The 20,717-nt window shown below is 43.4% G+C and overlaps 1 protein-coding gene across 3 annotated transcripts in view; it reads left to right on the forward strand.

The window, feature by feature from the left end:
- Nucleotides 1-20,086, forward strand: part of MAPKAPK3 (MAPK activated protein kinase 3) — a 53,451-nt gene extending 33,365 nt beyond the window's left edge. For all 3 annotated transcript variants that reach the window (XM_038149697.1, XM_038149695.1, XM_038149696.1), the window contains exons 3-11: nt 6,622-6,761; nt 7,596-7,660; nt 9,758-9,837; nt 11,298-11,421; nt 12,878-12,953; nt 13,133-13,257; nt 15,111-15,196; nt 17,854-17,934; nt 19,309-20,086. In XM_038149697.1, the coding sequence (XP_038005625.1) occupies nt 6,622-6,761; nt 7,596-7,660; nt 9,758-9,837; nt 11,298-11,421; nt 12,878-12,953; nt 13,133-13,257; nt 15,111-15,196; nt 17,854-17,934; nt 19,309-19,467 (936 nt within the window). In that variant the 3' untranslated portion in view covers nt 19,468-20,086. The remainder of the gene's footprint in view (nt 1-6,621; nt 6,762-7,595; nt 7,661-9,757; nt 9,838-11,297; nt 11,422-12,877; nt 12,954-13,132; nt 13,258-15,110; nt 15,197-17,853; nt 17,935-19,308) is intronic.
- Nucleotides 20,087-20,717: the final 631 nt, after the last annotated feature.

Here is a 20,717-nt window from a genome sequence, read left to right on the forward strand (position 1 = left end):
CAGCAGGTTTCCCCAGCTGCTGAATATTGACTTCAGGTGTTGAATGCAGTTATAGTTGTCAGTGCTGGCTAAACAGCATTTTGTGGTAGAAATTGTCATCAGGAGAAGGTAGAGAGAGGAGCTGATTTCTAGGCATTCTTGTATAAACAAGTATTGGAGGATGTTCCTGTCTGGTAGCAGCATGTTAGTAGCTGTTGGTGATTTATTTTTCTTCTAAAATCCATTTGCAGTGTTTTGAATACAACAGAAGCCACATGCAGCTGGTTTGTAGCCTGTCACAACTGAGAATAGCTGGAATCTTACAGTGCCAGTAGGAATATTTTTCCATCCACACAGAGCAAGCACAGTATTAAAATACAAAGTAATATTATGGTTCTAGCAAAATACATAGCATGCTTTTTATTTAAATCTCTGTATACCCCATGGTATTGAATGTACAGCTGCAGAAGTTTGGCACTGCAGTTCAAATACATTAATGTAAGATTATCAGAGCATCAGGAAAGTCACTTTTCTTTGTGGGCATTTCGGCTCATTTTTGTGCTTCCTTTTATGTCAACCTCACGTGTGCAAGGGGATACCTTTGAAATGTATCCTGGCCCCCAGCCTTGCCGTTTCAGCTTCATTCCCTGTATCTCCACTAACATTTATGAGCAAAGACAGCTGACCTTTGCAGAGTGAATGGCTAGTTGCATGTGTAATTAGAGCATTAATAGTGCTATGTCTCATTCATTTACCTCAGGTTGTAGAGTCATAGCGAGTGCCTGGTGGTGACTCGAGTACTGCTACAATAAATAAAATTCAGAAACCACGCCAAAGTTATTTTTGGGAGACCTGGTTGATTCACTGCAGGAGAGAGGCTTGGAGCAAAATAATATTTATGTGGTGTGTGCTCTCTAGGGACGGAGAAACAGGAGTGAGCAAAGTTCTTCAGCAGACTTGCTGTACATCCAGTGCTCAAACTCTTAGAAAAAAAAAGAAAAATCTGTCTGCTAAACTGTTCTTTTTCTCTTTGTCCATTCCATTCTTTTCTCCTGTTTTTCCTTTAAAATGCGTGTAAGCAATTTGAAGTCAGGTGTGTCAGCAGGGAGCTGATTTCAGCGGGGCTCTGACTCCACGTGCTGAGAATCCTCCCCGAGTCCTTTACACTTTGGCTTGTACTGGCAAGGCCCCAGAGATCTGCTGCAGCTTCTGCCATTTCCAGGATTAGCTGAGTAGAGACTGGAAGAGTGGAGAGAAGAGGTGGATAGAGGAAGGCCCTTAAGTGCAGGAAGGCCCTTAAATGCCCTTACTCAGTAGGTGAGGGAAAGGATTTGATATCACAGGCAGCAGTGATGGAAAATTGTGCTACTCGACTGTTGTTCCTATTATTAGCTTGGAGAAGCCCACCTTTGGGACTGGCTGTCTGTCTCAGCCCCATGGAGAGGCCAGGGAATGGCAGCTGTGGTGGCAGCTTGGACAGCTCTGCAGGAATTGGGATGACGGTTTGTTTCAATGAAGCCTCCAAGTAGTTTTAATTTCCAGCAGCCTAAGCTGGATTTGAAATAACAGCAGAAAAGTGAAAGGTTTACAGATAACCCTCTACCTATGCCTGCCTTGGTTTTAGCCCTTAGACTGATGCTTCAGTACTAAATAATTCCAGCAGAAGTGTTGTATTGCTTTCATTTTAAAGAACAGAAGGGGTGCTTTCTTGGAGGTTTGCTGGAGTGGATTCCCACTTGCTGCCATTGCAGGCACACACGTGGTGCTGCAGCTCCACTGACAGGTGCTGCCGATGCGTGAGGAAGGAAGCCTTGATCATTTCAATTCCTTGAGTGCTCTAACACAAAGGATGGCTTTATCCCTTCTGAAGAGACCTGGAAACAGATAAAGATTGTTAACATTGAATTAGAAGATATATTGGAAATAATCAGGATGTAATAAAAGACAAAACATTCAAATCCATACTGATAGCTTTTTTTCTTTCCTTTCCCCCCCCCCCTTTTCTTTTAGTAGCATAGGGGAGGGAGGGGATGAAAGAAACATTATCCAAGCCTCTTTTTGCCATCTACCCCTCTTGAATAAAGAATGACTGGAAGAACTGCTCTGCTGCAAATGGTGTCAGGTTCTGTGCATCAGTGTGAATTCAGTTCCCAAGGCTTATTTGTAGGACTCAGCATTTTTGTAACAGCCACACACAAAGAGGAAAGCAAGCAAAAAGCCCCTATGTTTAGCCCCTTAGACCTTTTATTTCCCAGCTAAAGACATAAATGAGCTAGATATAAGTGCCTATATGTCAGTATTGCATGCTGAGGACCCTTAGGACTGAAAATTTCTGCAGGTTCCATTTCTGTTTTAATAATGGGAAGCCTTCCTGTGAGGAAGATAGCATAGAGGTTATAAAACTGATTGTCTTGTGATGGGGAGTTCAGATTCTGAAATTGGCGCATGTCAGAAAGACGTGGTTGCAGTGTCAGATGCTGCTTCATTGTAGCACATGGAGTAGATGAGAACTGAGCCTGTAACACTTCTAATCCAAGCACAGCGCCTGTTTGGAACTAGGAAGAACTGCTGAAGTTTAAAATAAATAAAAAAGCATAGTGGAGGTCTTAATCTCCTATGTAGGGAGCAGATAGCAGGTCTGACAGGAATCTGTGTAATCTGGCAGTGCATGTTAAAGAGAAAGTCACTGAGAAGTGGTTATTCCTGTCCTCAGCCTGTTCCCTACCCATGCCCATGGATATCTTCCTTCTCAGTTGTTACAGTTCCAGAGTCCAGAAGATCATTTGCCACTCCCTGGAGCCCTGAGGTTATTTCCTGTATAGATCAGACCATTAAGGTATGAGGACTCCTGCTGTCTTTCCTTGTGTATACCACACTGAATCAATGGAAAAGCTATTAGAAGATACTGTGTCACTTTTTCTTTTTTCTTTTTCTTTTTCTTTTTCTTTTTCTTTTTCTTTTTCTTTTTCTTTTTCTTTTTCTTTTTCTTTTTCTTTTTCTTTTCCTTTTCCTTTTTCTTTTCCTTTTTCTTTTTCTTTTTCCCCTTTCTATCAAGAAATTCGGCAGAGGAAGAAATTCCACAGAGCCAGCCTTCCAAACTGCAGTTTAGAATTTGTTTGGCAGGTGCTCCCCAACCCCAGCTAGGCCAATGCCCCAGAATAAAGAGTTCAGGCCTCCCTGCACTGCCCAGGCCCTGAACTGGCAGCACATCCTGGAGTGTCTGCTGGCATCTGCCCTCTTGTTCCTCAGGAACAGGCTGAGCACTCCCACTGTGCTGCTCTTTTCCCTCTTCAGCTTTTTCAGATATTGAGGACAGTTGTGTGGATCACATCCTGTACTTTCTGCCTTCCATCCATCACCCCTGGTTTTGGTGACCTCCCTGTTTCATCTGCTGCTTTTAGGCAGTGGTTTGGTGATGCTGAGCTCCAGCAAAACTCCACTTTTGTACTGAGCAGCTCCTGGTGCAAACTGTCTTGTCTGACCACACACTCATGGAGCTGTGCAAAGGCTGCTGTGCCTTGTGTCATCTGGTCTCATGAGAAATTGGGAGACGGAGCATTTCTCTTGGGGTTTGTGTGCTTTTGAAATTGGGCTGGTTCATGATCCTGCCCACAGCCTATTGTGACATGCTGTGACTCAGCTGAACCCCGAGGGAGCTTTAGGGCAGTGACTGGGGCTCCTATGGTCAAAGCTGCTCTTCCCTCAAGCCAGCAGCACTGGAAAACTGATCTGAAGTTCTGGGTTTGTTCACAACTGCCTCTGCACTTTTGTACAATGTCAGGGAACCAGGCTGAAGTCTTATCAAAGCTGTTGCAGCAATAGAAGTACAGTTGCTCTTTGGGCTCAGGAAGATGGCAAAATATCTATTTAGGTTCTTTGCAAGTTTGTGATATTTAATCACAAGTCTAAAATTTTAGACTGTGTTTCTAAATCATCACCTAAATTTTGCAGAAATGGGTGCTTTCAACCCTACACGGCTTTCATTTTACAAGTGTCTGTGTCTCTAAAATGTCTTAAAAGGTACAGTTCTGCCTTCCAGTTTTAGACATAAAGAGAAGATTTAATTTATTTTTGAAGTTCAGAAGGAGAAATCCAAAGGTTAACAGTTGGTTGGTATATGAGATGTTACTTGGTATGTGTATGTGCTCTTTATTTTTGAATTTCCCTTTCTCTGCTCCTCCAGGTGTCATCTTGACATGAGTGCATTCAATCTTGGCACAAAAAAGTGTACAAAACTTACTTGAAGTGTGGAGAAAAGAAACTGCAGCATCCTTGTGTGCATCCAAATGCTTGTAAAAGCTCTTCAGAGAGGGAAAATTAAATTCTTTGAAACAGTTTTCATAAGCACTTGGTACAAACCTGAAAAATAGCATCTCTGTGCACTGTGCAAGCACAATAGACACAGATGATAGTGCAGTTACATTTGTATAGAGAATGGGAATGTCTGATCAGTAGCACAGGATAGAGGAGAAGCTTTTGGAGGCATCCTGCTCAGAAGTGGCTTTAATCCAGTAATATCCAAACAATGAACACTCTAAGGACTGGTTAGTCCTGAGGGTGTTTGGGCTTTATTGTGGCACATGTAATTTAATGAACTTTTGAAGAGACCTCTAGGCAACAGCCCAAACTCAGAAGGGCAGAGGGGAAAATTCTGATGGACAGTCCTAGTGAGCTAGAACACAGTGGCTGTGAAGGAAAGGCTGCTGAATGGGCCGGTGGCTGAAAGGAGCAAAGCGAGCGCACTTGGACTCACTAGCGGGCTCTTTGTCCAAGTTGGAGCCATCTCTCTCTTTAGGAAGTTATTTCTGTTGGAAACGAGGCCAGAGCCAGGCTGGAGCAGGAAGGAAGAGGCAGACAGTGATCCCAAAAGGCCGTGCTCTGGGTGCAGAATGACAGCCGTGCAGAAGGAGGCTGGCTGCCAGGGCAGTGGCCTTGGCCAGGAGCTCCTGCAGCCCCTGCTCTGCTGGAAATCTGGTGCTGTGCGGGAGCTTTGGAGCCCGGGGTGGGCACGGTGTAGCTGCACACTCAGCTGCAGGGCCAGCTGCCCTCCTGAGCCCACTTGTCCCCTCCTTCAGCCTTCCAATGGTTCACAGAAAACCAAAAATATGCACTCAGCAGAGGAGCACTTGTCACCCTCTTCCTGTTCCTGGCCTGGAAGACAAGCATTTACCCTCTTTCCAGTCATTCCCAAGCATTTCCCCAGCATTGTATGAAGGGCTACTGACCTTTCCTGCCATGTTCCTTTGTCTGCTCTGCTGAAAGGGATGCTGAAGTAGCAAAGAGGTGTAAGATTTTTTTTCCCCAGTAATGTAAATTGTCTGTATTGAAGTCAATAAAGAAAACAGAATTTGCATCTTCCTTCCTGTGACCTTTCAAAAATGTGTTTGCCTGTATTGGAGGTGCCTGTGACACCATTTGTGGCTTAACTTGGCTATTGGATGGGAGCATTCTTGCTCTGATTCATAGGTCCCTAATGACAGGTTACATGTTAATTCTTGTTTTCAGCAATTATCATGCACTTGTGTTTTCATTGGAACCTAATAGCAAATGTGAGTGGAAAGAGCATCAGGCTAAGGCCTGTTAGTCATCAGTGATACTTTTTATTTGCCTGTCTGAAAACAGTTGTTGTGGGCCTTTTCTAACATAAATATATCAGAGGTGGTTGTTCTTTGCTTGTTTTTTATTCTGTTTCACTACATTTAACAATGCTTTATATAGCATCAGTTTTGTTGCTGCTCCATCATCACCATGATTATTACCATAGGGCATAGCATATCAAACTCAGATCACAGCTGCATTGTGCAGGAGCTGTACAAATGTGCAGTAAAGAGAGTCTCTGTCACAAAGTGTTAGTGGTGTCTGGAGAGCCGAGGCAGAGAGGAACAGGCACGATTCAGCAATGTGCCCCTACTGCACAAAGCTCAGTGGTGGTGTCGGGTACAGAGCAGTGCTTCAGACAGCAGGGGACACACTTCCTGTGCAGAGGTTGCCGGATCAGAAAGGATGAGCTCTTGCTGCCCTTCTAGAGATCAGTGCCTTTAAAATAAACTGGCCTTGCATGTGACAGAAAAAAGTTCAAGCATCTAGATAGCCAAAAGTCCCTTTCTTACCTTGGTAGGGTCAGAAGTGTGTGTAGTATTAAGAAGCACATTCAGAGTAATGAGTAAAAGTCCTCATTGTTTCAAATCTCACTTAACTTACAGGATTTGCACTGCACCCACCTGGAAGTCTCTTCTCCCCGCAGGTGGGAGAGTTATTGTCCTTAGCAGGGAGATTCTCTGTTTAAAGGTTTTGCAAACACATAAGAAAAATTTGCTGTTTCCCATCCAGAAGTGGGTAAGCTAGACCTGTCTCTGTCTCAGATTCAAAATCCCTCCTCGCTGTCATTCAAGGCCCCTCCAGCTCTAAGGGACCAATTGTTTCTGTATTCCTCAGTCTAACAAGTTGGACAGCCCAGAGAAGGTGAAAATGTCATGGTGGATTCTCATCCTTTGGCTGGATGAAGGAGCTCCTTCTCATCTCCTTTGGCTGGAGAAGGTTTTCTCATCTGGAGCTCCTCTCTGAGCCCCAGAGCACGTTGGTGGCAGTTGCTAGCAGGACGCTGGTGCCTCGCTGACTTTGCTCTCTGCTCTTTCTCCACAGCTCCTGTACGACAACCCCAAGGCCCGTCAGGAAGTCGAGTATCACTGGCGAGCCTCGGGGTGCCCTCACATTGTCCACGTCCTGGATGTGTATGAGAACATCCACAATGGAAAGAGATGCCTGCTCATTGTCATGGAATGGTATGGACCAGCAGCAGCCGCTCACCAGGCACTGCTTTTGGAGGGATGGAGGGAGTAGGAGAATGTGTTGATTTAGGTGGCAATTGGGAGATTTCTGAGCAGCACAATTTTGGTTTGCACAGGAAATCTCTTGTTCCCTTTGTGGAACTGATAAGGAAATGTGCAGCTGCTCCAGCCATCCTGTGTGCTGGAAGAATGAGGAACTTTTACCAGAAAATAAACTTTCATCGTGCTCCATAGCAATTGTCCTCATTAAAGCTGACTGATTACTACGCCTTTGAAAGATGTCTCTACCAATACATTCTGCTTTGGCTGTGATCAGCTTCCAAGTTCAGATGTAAATCCAATGATCCAGTGTGATCTGTCTTGTTGTAACTACTTTGATTCTAACTTTCCCTATTCTCTCCCTAGTCTCCAATACCACAGTTATTGTCCTTTTCACTGAGGACAAATTAATAATTCTTTTGGGTTTCTTTGCTTCTTTTTTTTTCTTCCTCTCCACCCTTTACATGAAGCAAGATTATTGTCAGCCTTCCAGTTCCAGCATATCTGACTTCCCATTTTTGTGTGCCATGTTCCCTAAGACAGGGTACATTAAACTGAAAGCATCAAAACTCCCTGGTCTTATTTTGTTTTCTATCTATGCCATATCAGAATGGCTTTCTGCATTGGTGTGAGTGAGTGTGATGTTTAGGAAGAACTGGCATAGGAGACAGACTGTAATCTTTATCTGTTCCTGCTGTGGTTCCATGAGGTTACATGGATGCACAGTCAGGTGTTAATTTTTTCCTTTCTGATAACATAAGGTGGGGTTTTTTGTGTTCTTTGTTTCAGCATGGAAGGAGGAGAGCTGTTTAGCAGGATCCAGGAGAGAGGAGACCAAGCTTTCACTGAGAGAGGTAAAACATTGCAAGTTAAATTTTAAAGTTTGTGAAAGATTTTTTATTTCTTCTCCATTTCTCTGTCCCCTGTTTCCTTTTAGGAATTTTTCTTTGATTTTATCTATGGTGGTGTTTGTTGTTGTTATTATTGTTATTTATCCCACTGTGTGTTAGGAGTGATTTTGAAAAGTTCCCAAGAACTAGGAATTATGAGAATTGGCCAAGTTCAAGCAAAATGTGGAAGGTTTAGAGAAAAATCTTTCTACAAATCTGCTCAGCTTTTTCATTTCTGTACCATGAGAGTGTCTGTTCCTGTGATCCCTGGTCCTGTGCCAGAGCACCTCCACCCAGCAGTGCAGTTCCTGCTGGGATCTCTCTCTGGCTGTCCCTCAAGCAGCATCACTGCACACTGTTGGGTCGTGGGTATAATGAGCAAATCACATCTGATGAAACGTCTCCTGTTCAAGGGTTTTAAAGCACTGCTTGAAAGGAAGCGTTATTAACCACACTGTAAACAAACCTGCCTGGCTGCAGGGGGGAATGAGCAAGGGTAAAGCCCTGCCATGAGGCAGGGACAGAGCTTGCACTAGACTAGTCTTGCCATTTTTATCATCTTTGCTGATGATACCATCTCTTATTATTGACAGAGAACCACAGGTCCCATTGATCATGGTTCTCCTTGCCCCCTCACAGCAGACAAGAGCTCGTTTCTGCTCAGAGTGAAACCATTAATGTTTGTAAGGTGATAGTGTTTGTAACCATTGGCCTGATAAAATGACTAGAAGCAGAAAAATACACACCTGAGCTTGTAAATTACTGTGACTTATTTTGCAGGTCTGGTGTAGAGGCCTGTCTGTTTTCTTCTCATGTGTTTCCTAGCCTGGGATGAATCCTTTCTAGTCCTGTAAGAGACTTGTGCAGGGAAAATAAGCATTTTTAAAAACTTCATTTGTTCTTCTCTAAAGTACAAATTCCAGGGAGAAAACTGATTCAATGAATTTTAGCAACTGCACTCTACTAAAAACATTACTTTTCTACATTGTAGAACATTGTATAACATAAATACTTACTCAGAAATCACCTGGTTAAACAAAAAAAAAATACCTTCATTCTTTCCTGAGGTAAATGAGCGCTGTGGCACTGGATTCCCCAGGTTCACTGCCTGTTTATATAGCCACAGCTTCCCATTAGGACCAGGAAGGAGGAGATTGTACAAGGTTTTCCCCAAAGAATAGGAGTGTTTCTGCATTCTGATTGTCCTTGTCTGAGATTGTATGCTTTCACTCTCAGGCAATGTGAAAAAGGATTCCTGGTTGCAGTGCAAGTTCTGCCTAGGCAGAACCCAGAGGATCAGGTTGAAGTTTCTGTTGTTTCCCTGTCAATGGAGATGTGATATGATGCTCACATGGGAATGTCATTCCTCCCTGCTCTGAAACCCCTCTCTATGTAACTGAACCCCTCCAGACTCCCAGAGCACTGCTCTTGAACTCCACCACTAGAATTTCTCACTGGGGCTATATTAAATTTTTGAAATGAATGATTTCAAAGGTGGTAGTTTGGCCTTTGCTGAATAGAACTGTTGATTTTGTTCCTCCTGATGAAAAACTTCTAAAGACAGCAAGGAATTAAGATGTGACTTATCCTAAAATTACTATATTGTTATCTTGCTCTATTTTTAAAAAATCTGATAGATCATCCCCCTGAACTAGAAGCTGAAAGTTAAATTTCTGTCTCAAACAACCAAGGACATGTCCTGGACAATCACAGATAGGTTGTTGTTGGGGCTCCCTTTCTTAACAGCTGCTGCTTGTGTACCTGCTCTGCTCTTGCTGCTTTTTTGGTGAGCAAATTAAAGCACGAATTCCCAAGCTCCTGAGGAGTCTGAGCTGTTGGGCTGCAGTGCCTGCTCAGGAGGAGACTGAGCAGCCAGGCAGTCGGGGGCTTGGTGCCTGCAAACCCAAAACACAGCTGTTAGGGCTAATTTTAGGGTTTCTCTAGTTTTGACGCTTGCCCCATGTTCCAGCAAGCTGTTTGTAAGCCATAAGCATTCCCAAGCATGTCCCTGAATTACAGTGGGAATGTTAATGTGACCTTTCTCTAAAATTGTATTTATAGAGGCCTCTGAAATAATGAGAGACATTGGGACAGCCATCCAGTACCTGCACTCCATGAACATCGCACACAGAGATGTCAAGGTGAGGCCCCAAGGTGTGTGGGCTGGGGAAGAGAACTTATGGCAGGAAGAAATCTGGGCAGCAGTGATTTTAACAGAACTGGGAGTGCAGTCAGATGGTCAAAGTGTCCCTGTTCCTCTGCCAGTGTGAGAAGGGATTTGCTCACTAGTTTGCAACTAGTCCAAGGTTGGAATATTCATGTGTGCTAATGCCCTCCAGTTGTGTACGGAATGCAGAAAAATCTCATGATAGTCAGATGCTTAGTTAAAGAGGTACTGCCCACTTGCAATCCATTAATTAGCAAGAAAATAGCACTCCTTCAAGTGAATCTATAACTTATAGATGCCTGTATGTACAGTCTTTGCCAGTTATTAGTTACTTTCAGCATCATACTTGCATTAAAAAAAAAACCAAACAAAAAAAACCCAAAACAACAACCCCCAAAAAACCCACAAAAACCCCAAACAACAAAACCCCCTTCAGAAAAAGGGGAAACTTCTGGGAGGAATAATATCAATTTCATGCATGTAACCCACTTCAATAAGTGTGTGAATATGTGGGAAAATAGGGAGATCTCAGTTACTGCCAGTGTTTAATGAGGTAAAGTTTGAACCCCCGTCTCATTGTAGGGGTTTGCCAGAGTTTGTAGGGCTGTATTTTGTGTTCATGCTCTGAAGTGCACAGCACAAGCAAAGCTGAGCTCGCTGCACCCTGGCATTTTCAGTGCAGGGACACAGCAGGGGATGGAATGTGCAGGAGAGCAGTGCTTGTAATGATAGACTGAGGCATCCGATCAATTCCACAGCTCCGAGCTGGTGGATTTTCCACAGATGTTTGTGTGTTTAGCTGGAGGGAGAGCTGACACATCACGGTGTCACTGGGGGGTAAACTGGGAAATGAATTGAACTAATTGGAGATAATAGAAATACCCTGTTGTCCCTGTTCTTGGGCACAGGAGCTTGTATTTCCCTCTGTGCCACTTCTGCCTGTATGGAGTGTGGAGCAAGAATGGAATTAACTCAGGTTTCAGGAGACAGAGGAGGGGGAGCAGCAAAGGGACTGTGTCTGTATCAGTTCATTTTGATGGAGCTGTGTCAGTTGCTCATGGGGGCTTTGGCTGAGGATTTCCCTTGTCCTGCCCCTTGGGTGCTTGAGGCACAGTGTGATGTCAGATCAGCTGCTGTCACCACACAGATCAGTCCCAGGAGAAGTGCAGGGGACTGGGAGAGGTTCAAGAAGCCAGACTGGATGCCCATTGGACAGGGTTTTGTGGTTTTCTCTCCCAAACATCCTCCTTGCTAAGAAGGATGTTGATGCTTAGTCTGAGGAAAAGTGCTGCCTGTTGGGAGGGAACTTTCTGTGTGTTTGGTGGGCTTGTGACAGAAGTAAGAAGACCTAAATGGTGGTGGTGGGCTTGACCTGTCAGCTTATTAGAGACATCTCTTCGTTGTCCTATTAATCCTCTTTTGGTGGCCTTCCAGCCTGAAAACCTGCTTTACACATCCAAAGACAAAGATACTGTGCTCAAACTCACAGACTTCGGCTTTGCCAAAGAAACCACTGTAAATGCACTGCAGACCCCCTGTTACACTCCTTATTATGTGGGTGAGTTATCCAAGGCACATTTCTTCTGTGTTTTAGTCATTCCTTTCCTTGCAGTGGGTGGGAAATCTTCTATTCTGGATGTAATGTGAAGTGTTAGCCTGCAGGATTTAAACTGGGATCCAATCCAAACCTGAAGTCTGGTTCCAGTACAGTTCAATGCTCCTGCTTTCTGCCTTGGTGACAGAGGAAAAAGCCTTCACAAGAGATAAAAATGAGGATATACAAGGAAAGAGGGAATTCCTTCTGATTACACTTGAAGTAATCCTGATGTTTCCTCTGAATGATGCAAAAAAAGCCATAATTTGAATTGAGCTTTGTGATATTTGAGTATTTCTGTGCTAAACTTCCCATAGCTTAAATTAAAGCAATAAGAGAGAAGAATATTGCCTCAGCTGTAAAACTTCTTTAAGCTGGCAAATTGAGGAATTAGTAATAAAGAACCAACATGACTTAATCACAGCAGAATTTTTCCTTCATTTTGTCCAAAGTTGAAGCACTGCTTAATGAATGCCACAGCAGACTGTCCTTCATGCACTCATTTTAGTCTTGAGTTAATGGTCATTCATCATATGGTTTGACTGGGGCAGTCCATGCTTGGAATTTCTTTGCTGGAAAAAGGACTTAATTTGTTTGAAAAATTACTTCTCTGATAAAAGTTTGTATAGTTTTCTGTATTGAAAGAGACTTATTCACTGGGAGCAGATAGTCACATTAGCAATACACCTTTTTTTATGCCTTCTTCTGTATTTTTGTGAGCTGGGTTTAGTGATAAAATGTTAAGGAGTTTACACACGTATGTTTTTATGCCTTTATATTTGTGTATAAACAAGCTGACATTTCCCTTCTCAACACCTTTTTATAAACCAGCATGATTGCTCATATGTTTAAAGAATAATTTTCCTTATAAAATCAAGCTCCCTGGCAGTTTACCTGCCCCAGGAGACAAAAAAAAATCCCCTCTAAATGTATCTCTGTCTAATTTTGTTACTTAGTGGGAAAAATATAATGCTCTGGAGGCCAAAGAAAAATACAGTGCCCTGTAGCTGCTGGAGCTAAACACACCACCCAGGTATCATTCAAAATTTTATCACAGCTCCAGTAGGGCCTTTCTATTCTGATTGCTGGAACATATGCTCCTGCCTCTTTCAGTGCAGTGTCTCCCTGCACACATTTAGCTGTAGCTCCTTCTGCTTTTTGGTAATCTTAGTACTCCCTTGAGCAGAGAGACACCAAGGTGAGGAGTAGGGCATTTTTCCAGCTCTGTTCCTCCTTTTTAAAGCTACTTTAGATGCCTTTAGGAACTTGTCAATCAAAAGTGCTACCCAGTTCCTGCAGGGAGTTGTGGTTTTTTAATGCCTCTGATACCTGTTGTTGAAGTGTGCTGCTACTTACTAGGTGATGGAGATGAAGAGAAATACCTGGTACTCTGTTTACTTGTGGTTTTAATCTTCCCCAGCCCCAGAAGTCCTTGGTCCTGAGAAGTATGACAAATCATGTGACATGTGGTCATTGGGTGTCATCACATATATTCTGTAAGTATTTGGGAAGGAACTTGGTGAAGAGAAAGAGAGCACAACTTGTTAAATCTGCACTCACAAGTAATTGTTCACTGGGATCCTGCAGCCTGCAGTAGAATATAAGCTTGAATAAAACTTTTTAAGAGGTGAAAGGACTCCCCTAGTTACGAAAATTCTTTTGTCCACTCTTACAGCCTGTGTGGGTTCCCTCCATTCTACTCAAAGACCGGTCAAGCCATTTCTCCAGGGATGAAGAGAAGAATTCGGATGGGGCAGTATGGATTTCCCAATCCAGAGTGGGCTGACGTATCAGAGGAAGGTAAAAATCCTCCCTGGTGCTGATGAGTGTGAGCATGGTGGTGTGCAGTGCTGCAGAGCTTACAAAGAGACTATTTCTAAAAATCTGTCTGAGCTTTTGTTTCCCTTTCTTCTACAATTTAAATCAATTTTTTTGTAAGGTGCTACAGAGAACGACTGGGAACTCAGATACCAGCCAGCAACCTCTGTGCTACAAAAAGTAAATGACTACTGAAAACCTTCTTTCAAAATCCAGCTAGTGCTAGTGAATGCTGATATTAAGCCCTCTTGAAACAGGAGTCTCTAATCCCGAGAAAGGAGACAGCCTGGACAGCTCCAATGCAAGCTGAGCTGGAAGAAAGGCAAACTCTCTTAAGAATTTATTCAGTCTTTGCCCTCCTTGATGATCCAGCCAGCAAGGATGGCAAGTTTTCATGGTAGCTTTCTGGGATGTGGGAATTTGCCAGCCACCACTTAAATCAAGGTCAACAATTTATTTTGTATAAGTCATTGATCAATAGCTGCTGGGCTCAAATCGGTGTCCTGAAAGTGGATATTTTTGATTCCCTCTTATCCTGACAGTCTCATAAGCTGGAAGTCTCACTTGCCTGTCATATTAAAGAGAAGGGTCACCAATATCTGTGCTTATCTGTTTTTATTACAAGCCCTTTCTATTGCTGTGATCCTGGTTTTGTCTACTCTTTAGCAGTAACAAATTATCCTTAAACCCTGCTGTGCTCTGTGGCATCTTCACCCCTCACTGGATCTCATTGCTGTGTGCAGCACAGCCTGCTGAACATTCTTGAGGGAGATGTTTTAGTCATGGGTTTCTGGCTAAATATTTTGTCTGCTTTGGGTCTTGCTCATATTCCAGCAGTTGAAAACAGGCTAGAGGAGCTCAATGAGAGAACATGCACTTGGACTGTGTGTAGGGTTTCTGTGTGCTTGCGTGGATGGAGATAGGGGCCCTCTGCCTTCCATCCTATTAAGATCATCTCATCTGTGGGTGTTCTTTAGGCTGATGAGGCACCTGCAGCAGGTTGCTGCTTTTTTTCCCTGTGTTGTGCTGTCCTTGTCCTTTGCAGCCTCTCTCAACAAATTAAACTTGTACCCCTGGCAACTTCTTCCAAGCGTTTAGTCATCTTGCATGTGATGTTCCTAAAAGAGAACCCTTATTTAGAAGTTCTTACAGGTTTCCTAAGGAAACTTTGTGTAAGTCCTTCTAAATAACTTCCTTTGGATGCAGTGTTTCCAGTCTGTCCACCCACGTTAATGAGACTCTTGTCTAGCCTCTCACCATCTCATATCTCAGTTATTAGTGCTCTTGCTTTGGCAAATCCCATGTTCACAGAAAGCTGCTGCAATGCCAGTTTGTGCAATCCATTTATTTGACTTTTTTGTCTTTTTAGTGCCCTCTCAGTTGTCAAAGTTTGTTCACCCTTTTTTCCACAGCCTGTGCTAGTTGCTGTCCTCCATCATTTCTCAAAACATCAGTTTATGTATCCATTCAGCCCATAACGCCCAGCTTGTTGCCATCTTTGAGGCAGGCAGCTTAGCAGCTTTCTGCCCCTGTGCTTCTCTTTTCCTCCAGCTGTTGCTCTCAAAGCAGTTGGTTTGGTGATGTAGAGAGCATAGCTGGAATTCCCAGTCTTTTCATTCCTTCTTGCCTCTTGTTTTGGATGTTTTCCTGTTTTGTCCCTTTAAACACAGTAACCTGCCCCACTGTACGTGGCTTCTTAACACTGTCACAGCAATTGGGAGGTGTTTTCAGTTCTGCAAAATCGTGTTTCTTCATTCAGCAGGTCCTTGTGTTCCCAAAGTTATTTGGGAATGCAGTCCTAGACTACACCGTGCCCTGTTGGTTCTGTTTTTCAGCCAAACAACTCATTCGCCATTTACTGAAGACTGACCCAACAGAGAGGATGACAGTCTCTCAGTTTATGAATCACCCTTGGATTAATGTGAGTCTTAGATCTCTTTTTATACCACAAATTGATTCTTACATGCAGAACTTGGGTATAGCTCCACACAGCACAGCAAGAGAAGGGCTGTTATTATTGCTGGTCCCTTAATTAACCTCTTGTGCCCTCCACAGAGGGTCACCTGCCCGTAAAACCACAATTCTTCTTGCTGTTAGCAGAGGACACACAAGGGGAGACACCCACAGTCGTGTCCTTGGAAGCAACAGCCGAAAATGTCTCTATATTCTGTGAGCAGGCAGTCTCTGTTGACTCTGCAGCATATGCATGTGTTACTCTCTTTAAAAATATAAAAATAAACTCTGTGTGCTTACTTCATCAGTGCAGGATTTGAGGAGCTATTATTAGTGGTCTCAGGCACCATTGTGCATAGCTCGGTTAGGGTGAACATGCTCCTGTGCTCAGTGGGAATTCTTATCCTTGGCAGAGTTTGGAAATGCATGGGGGAGGAGCAAGGGTCTCTTACTGCCATGTGAGAGATTGCCAGGTAGGGTGGTACACAGAGCTATTAATGGTCCCGGTTCAGGTTTCATTCTATGACTTGGTTGAATTTACTTCTCCTTAAAAGAAATTTTTTGTGGAAAAAAGAAAAAATTACTTGATTAATACAGTATGGACTATTTCAAATAAGAGACACAAATCCCAGAAGTTACAAGACTGAGTTTCATGATACCATCTCTGCTCTGTAGGAGTCCCTCAAAATAGTAGGTTATACTTCTCACATTTGTGTCTAAAAAAATACCAGTCTTGTTCTCGCTGCCCAAAGAATCATCAGCCAGGAACAGAATCATTTCTGCTGTAGGATTCCCCTTGTTCCCATAGTGCTGGTGTGTCTGTGCTGATCCTCAAAGAATGGGCAGAAGCAGAGGTGTGGCTACTGTCCCTGTTCCTACAGTGCCTGCTGCAGGATTTGGAAGCCCTTGGAATCAAGTGAAATGCAGCTGTAGGACATCCTGATGAACTAGAAAGGTGTTGTCATTCGGAGTTGAGAAACTGAGGTTGTAAAGACTCTGTGGAACAGACCCCAGACAATGTTTCTGAGTCTTTTTTAACCAAATAAAAATGTAATCACTGCTCAGAATAAATACCTCCAGCTTTGAGTGTCTGAAGCCCCAAGATGTTTCAGAAGTGAGCAAGTGAGGAATTTCATGGAGTGAGTGCCTAATAGCTAAGGAAGCTGCCACCTACAGTGACACTTGTTACTTGGAATATGCATAGAGCCAATTAATGAGGAGGAAATTAGAGGCAAGGACTGCAGACTGCGCTGCACCTGCTCCAACTGGAGCCCTGCTCCAATACCCTTCCTGGAAGAAAGCTGCAGGTTGGCTTTCTTTTCTGCTGAACCTATTGCTCACAGGGGGCAGAGGGAGGGAGAGGGAAAGACCAATACAGTGAATGTCTGTGTTCCCCCTTTCCTAAATCCCAAAGTGGAAACATGTCTGGGGAGTTGCACAAGCAGCGGGGGAGGGTGCTTGTGTCTCTTTTTTTTTTTTTTTCTTTCCCTTTTTTTTCTTTTTTTTTCTTTTTTTTTTTGAGATGGATGACAGAAGTGTTGTACTGTGAAGTAGGCAAAAACTGTCAGTTTAGGTGGAGCACAGGCTCATTTAGTTCCTTGTCTATAAGATTATTTTTGAACAAGCAGCAGCTCACAGCAGGAAGAAGGCACCTTCCACAGAGAAGCAGGGACAGGGACACTACTGAAACCAGTCTGCTTGTTTTCCATTTCTCTTGTCCCAGCTGTGTTTGATAAAACTGTACCCTGGCCAGCTGGGGTCCTTGTGCACAGGATGCAGGAGTCAGAATTTCTCTTCACTTCTGTGACTGCTGCACTGCTGCTCTGAGCCCGGGGGAACATAAGCACTGGTTCCAGTGTAGGGTTTGTTTTGCAGGGATCTCTTTAGACTTTAGTGACATGCAGCTGTATGATGCCACAGCAGCAAACAGCAAGTCTGGGTAGAAAGCATAAGGAAAATAGAGTATCCAGATGAAATTATAGTTTGATTTAGGGGCTGGCAAGAATTGCTGTGATTTTTGCTGAGTTCAGTCAGGGAACTGTGCTTCATGCTTTAGAAATTGTCCCTTATTCTAATGTAAAGTATCTCCTGATCTTTCATGGCAGGTGAGCAGAGATCTCAGTTTCATGTGGATGCACTGTCTTCTGAGCTGTGCCTTGCTCAGAACAATTATGTCATTTCCTCTTTGGGGCTCACTTAGTCTGATGGTGATCTCAGTTAATGCATACATGCAAGAAAATGTCTCCTACAACAAATCCTAGGAGATAGAGGTCAAATTAACCACTTTAAGACATTGATTAATGAATAGTGAAATGACAGTTAAAATCTAAAACATACATAAAAATTTGTCCAACACTGGTTGGATAAACTGTTCGGACTGGAAGGGAGTACAGTGAAAGAAGATCAGTGCTGATTTCTCTCTCTTTCTGTTCTTTAAATGTTGTGTGGGGAATGTAGTTCTCCTACACACAAGTTCATTTGTGGAGTGATTGGAAGCAGGAATAATGAGGGCCATTGGAAGACATTAGATCAAATTTTATGCCCTTCATACACAGAGAGGAGCAAGAAATCACTTCCCAAATGTTGTTTTTCAGAACTTGTTTTGATATTTTTCTTTGTTCTCAGAGATCAATGTCAGTGCCACCAACTCCTCTTCACACTGCACGGGTCCTGCAAGAGGATAAAGACCACTGGGATGAAGTAAAAGTGAGTCAGTCCAAATTCAGATTTCTTTAAGTCAAGTGTGATAGGAGATGAAATGTGCTGCCTTGGATACTGTGGCTATTTTGAATACAATCATGTCAAACAAGGGTGGCATAAACAGTCTTGGTTAGAACAGTAGTGTATATGAGAACTGTTTAAAAAAAGAAGGAATGCTATTTGAGCTTCATTGGCAGCCTTACAGCTGCACCAGATACCAGCAAAGATGGTGTTTATGAACAAGGCAGGAATGATGCTCCTGCTGAGCCACTGCATGTACCCAGGGAGGAGAAGGACAGTGCTGGGGCAGTTTGAACTTCATTACAGTGAAGAATGTGGTGAAAATGTAGAGGGACAGGGGGGAGGGCTGAGCTGCATTCTGGTTTTCTGCAATGCTTTTAAATTGTGGAACAGCACTGAATAACCTTAGTCTTGTCTTGTTACAACATTTGGTGAGGGGAAGAGGAGAGAAAAAATAATTACCTTAATCTAAGAGGGTGCTTCACCTACTGTGTGTACCAATGACTGCTGAATGCTTCCTGGAAAGTGAAACTGTAGGGCACACTGAAAGTCTTAACTCTTTCCTGCTGGCCTTTAACAGGTTGGCATGCTTTTACAATTAATTCTGAATTTTCTGCACTTCAAATTCCTAAAATTTTGACAATTGCAACATTCCTGTAGTGGATTTTATTCATTACAGATTTTATTTAAGTCACTGATCTGTAGTCTCAGCTGTTGAGCTATGTAATGGTAGAATTTTTTAGGACCTAGGCAACATTTACCTTTCTGAGTCAGAGATCAAGCAGATATTTTCACTTAGCTGCCTTATTTTCCATGTTTCTGAGAATTTCTTATGCTTGTGCTTTTCTATAGATCCCAGAGGTATTCCCTCAAGCTACCAACATACCCATGATATTGAATTGTTTTTCCTTTCCCGAACCAAATGCTTAGACATTTGTTTACTTCAACAGATTTTTCTTTACAACCTTATTAAAAAGCTAAAATGTTCCTGGACTGAAGCATTAATTCAAACTAAGGAGGGGTGTGAATTTGAAGCACATACTTTCAAAGATCTTTGTGTGGAGGCGCAGAGCAGCCCGGGAGAAGTGCTGGGCGTAGGGGCACGTGGAATTTAGGCCAGCAGAGCGTGGTCCTGTGTGCTCACTGTGAAATGCTGTGGGAGCAGCTCCTGCTGACTGAGCCCCTGCTGGAAGGAGCCACCAGTGAAGTGGTTGGCTCCTGGTGCAGTGCACAGGGCTCAGCTCTTCCTGGCCAGGGGTGACAGGGGGCTCCTTGTGTCCCTCCTCTCCGGGCTGTAGGGTGGGGTGGCCGTGGGCTCACTGCCTCAGAAGCCTCACTAAATTGCTTGCTTGCTTTCAGGAGGAGATGACCAGTGCTCTGGCTACCATGAGGGTGGACTACGATCAGGTGAAAATCAAAGACTTGAAAACGTCCAACAACCGCCTCCTGAACAAGCGCCGCAAGAAGCAGAAGCAGGCGGGCGCCTCCTCTGCAGCCCCGGGCTGCAACAACCAGTGAGGGCAGAAGCCAAGAGGGACCTGTGGGTGGAGGGTGAAAGTTAAACAGAGCAATTTCAAATCATGTGATCGCCTCAGACCACGCCACAAAGGCAATGAGACCGTGAAGATGCTATCCTGCAGAGAGGGAACAGTGTGATAACATTTTGGTAGCTTGAATCAGGGCTTTGCTTTTCAAGACTAATGGATCTGATGTGATTCTGTTGCATATTGCAAGGGAAGGTACAGTAATGCCAGGAATGTTACAGGTTTTTGGTTTGGTTTTAGCTGTGTAGGACAAGAGGAGAGAACAGGAGGCAGTCTCAGCACATTAATGCACTGAGGCTTTAACAGCCATCTACAAGAGTAACTTCTGCTGCTGTTTTAAACTGGGGAATAGGAAAGTGCCAAGTGTTCTGCTAAGAGTGTTTTAGTAGTTTAGTAGAATTGGTAATAGTCTATATATTTCCAAACTTACCTCCTGTAGTTACAGAACATCACCTAAACTGTAAACAGTTATTCTTGTTACAGGAAAAAACATCCATGCATTTCCATTTCCATAAAGTCTTCTGTGTAGTCTCATGTGAAGATTTGAGTTTGTCATGGATTCCCATTTGATAACATAAATTTTCTGAGCTGTAGCCACTGTGTTGTATCTTTGCCACTGTCAGACCCCTCTCTTGTAATATTTTCAGTTTAACTGGTACTTTATGTGAAGAGTTTCAGTCAGGATTTAAGTAGTTGAAAGCATCCTGCAGAGAATATTGCTGTTCTCCTTGGATCCACAACCTCCAGGGCGTGCAGCTGGATGTGCAAGGGAATGCTGTAGAAGAGAAACTTCTGAAATCCGGGGAAGAAGTGGCAAATGCATGTTCTCTGAATGGACCCTGGAATCGGCCAGCATCCCTTCTGGTAATTATTTCCAGATCCTGTGCCTAAGATGTGCTGATCACAGCAAATTGTGGGATGCTGGGGTTGGTTTGTTGCCTGGGGTCAGGAGCGGGGAGGATGGTACTTTATTAATGGTGATTTGGTGGTGTTTCAGGATCCAAAGATTTTTGCTGCTTAAGGAAGATTACTTTTAAGTACATCCACCCATTGTTTTTTTCCTATTTTAATTCTTCTTATTTCATGGGAACCTGGCCTTGGTTTGCTGGTATGTTTTATTTTGTGATGAAAATATTTTCTCTCACTGTATTTTGGGGTTTGGCTTTATTTTTAGTTTAGGCGAAGCAAATATTTGTGAAAGTGTTATCAGAGTCTGGGATGAAT

The sequence above is a fragment of the Motacilla alba genome, chromosome 12 (genome assembly GCF_015832195.1).
Source record: "Motacilla alba alba isolate MOTALB_02 chromosome 12, Motacilla_alba_V1.0_pri, whole genome shotgun sequence".
NCBI classification, from domain to species: Eukaryota; Metazoa; Chordata; class Aves; order Passeriformes; family Motacillidae; genus Motacilla; species Motacilla alba.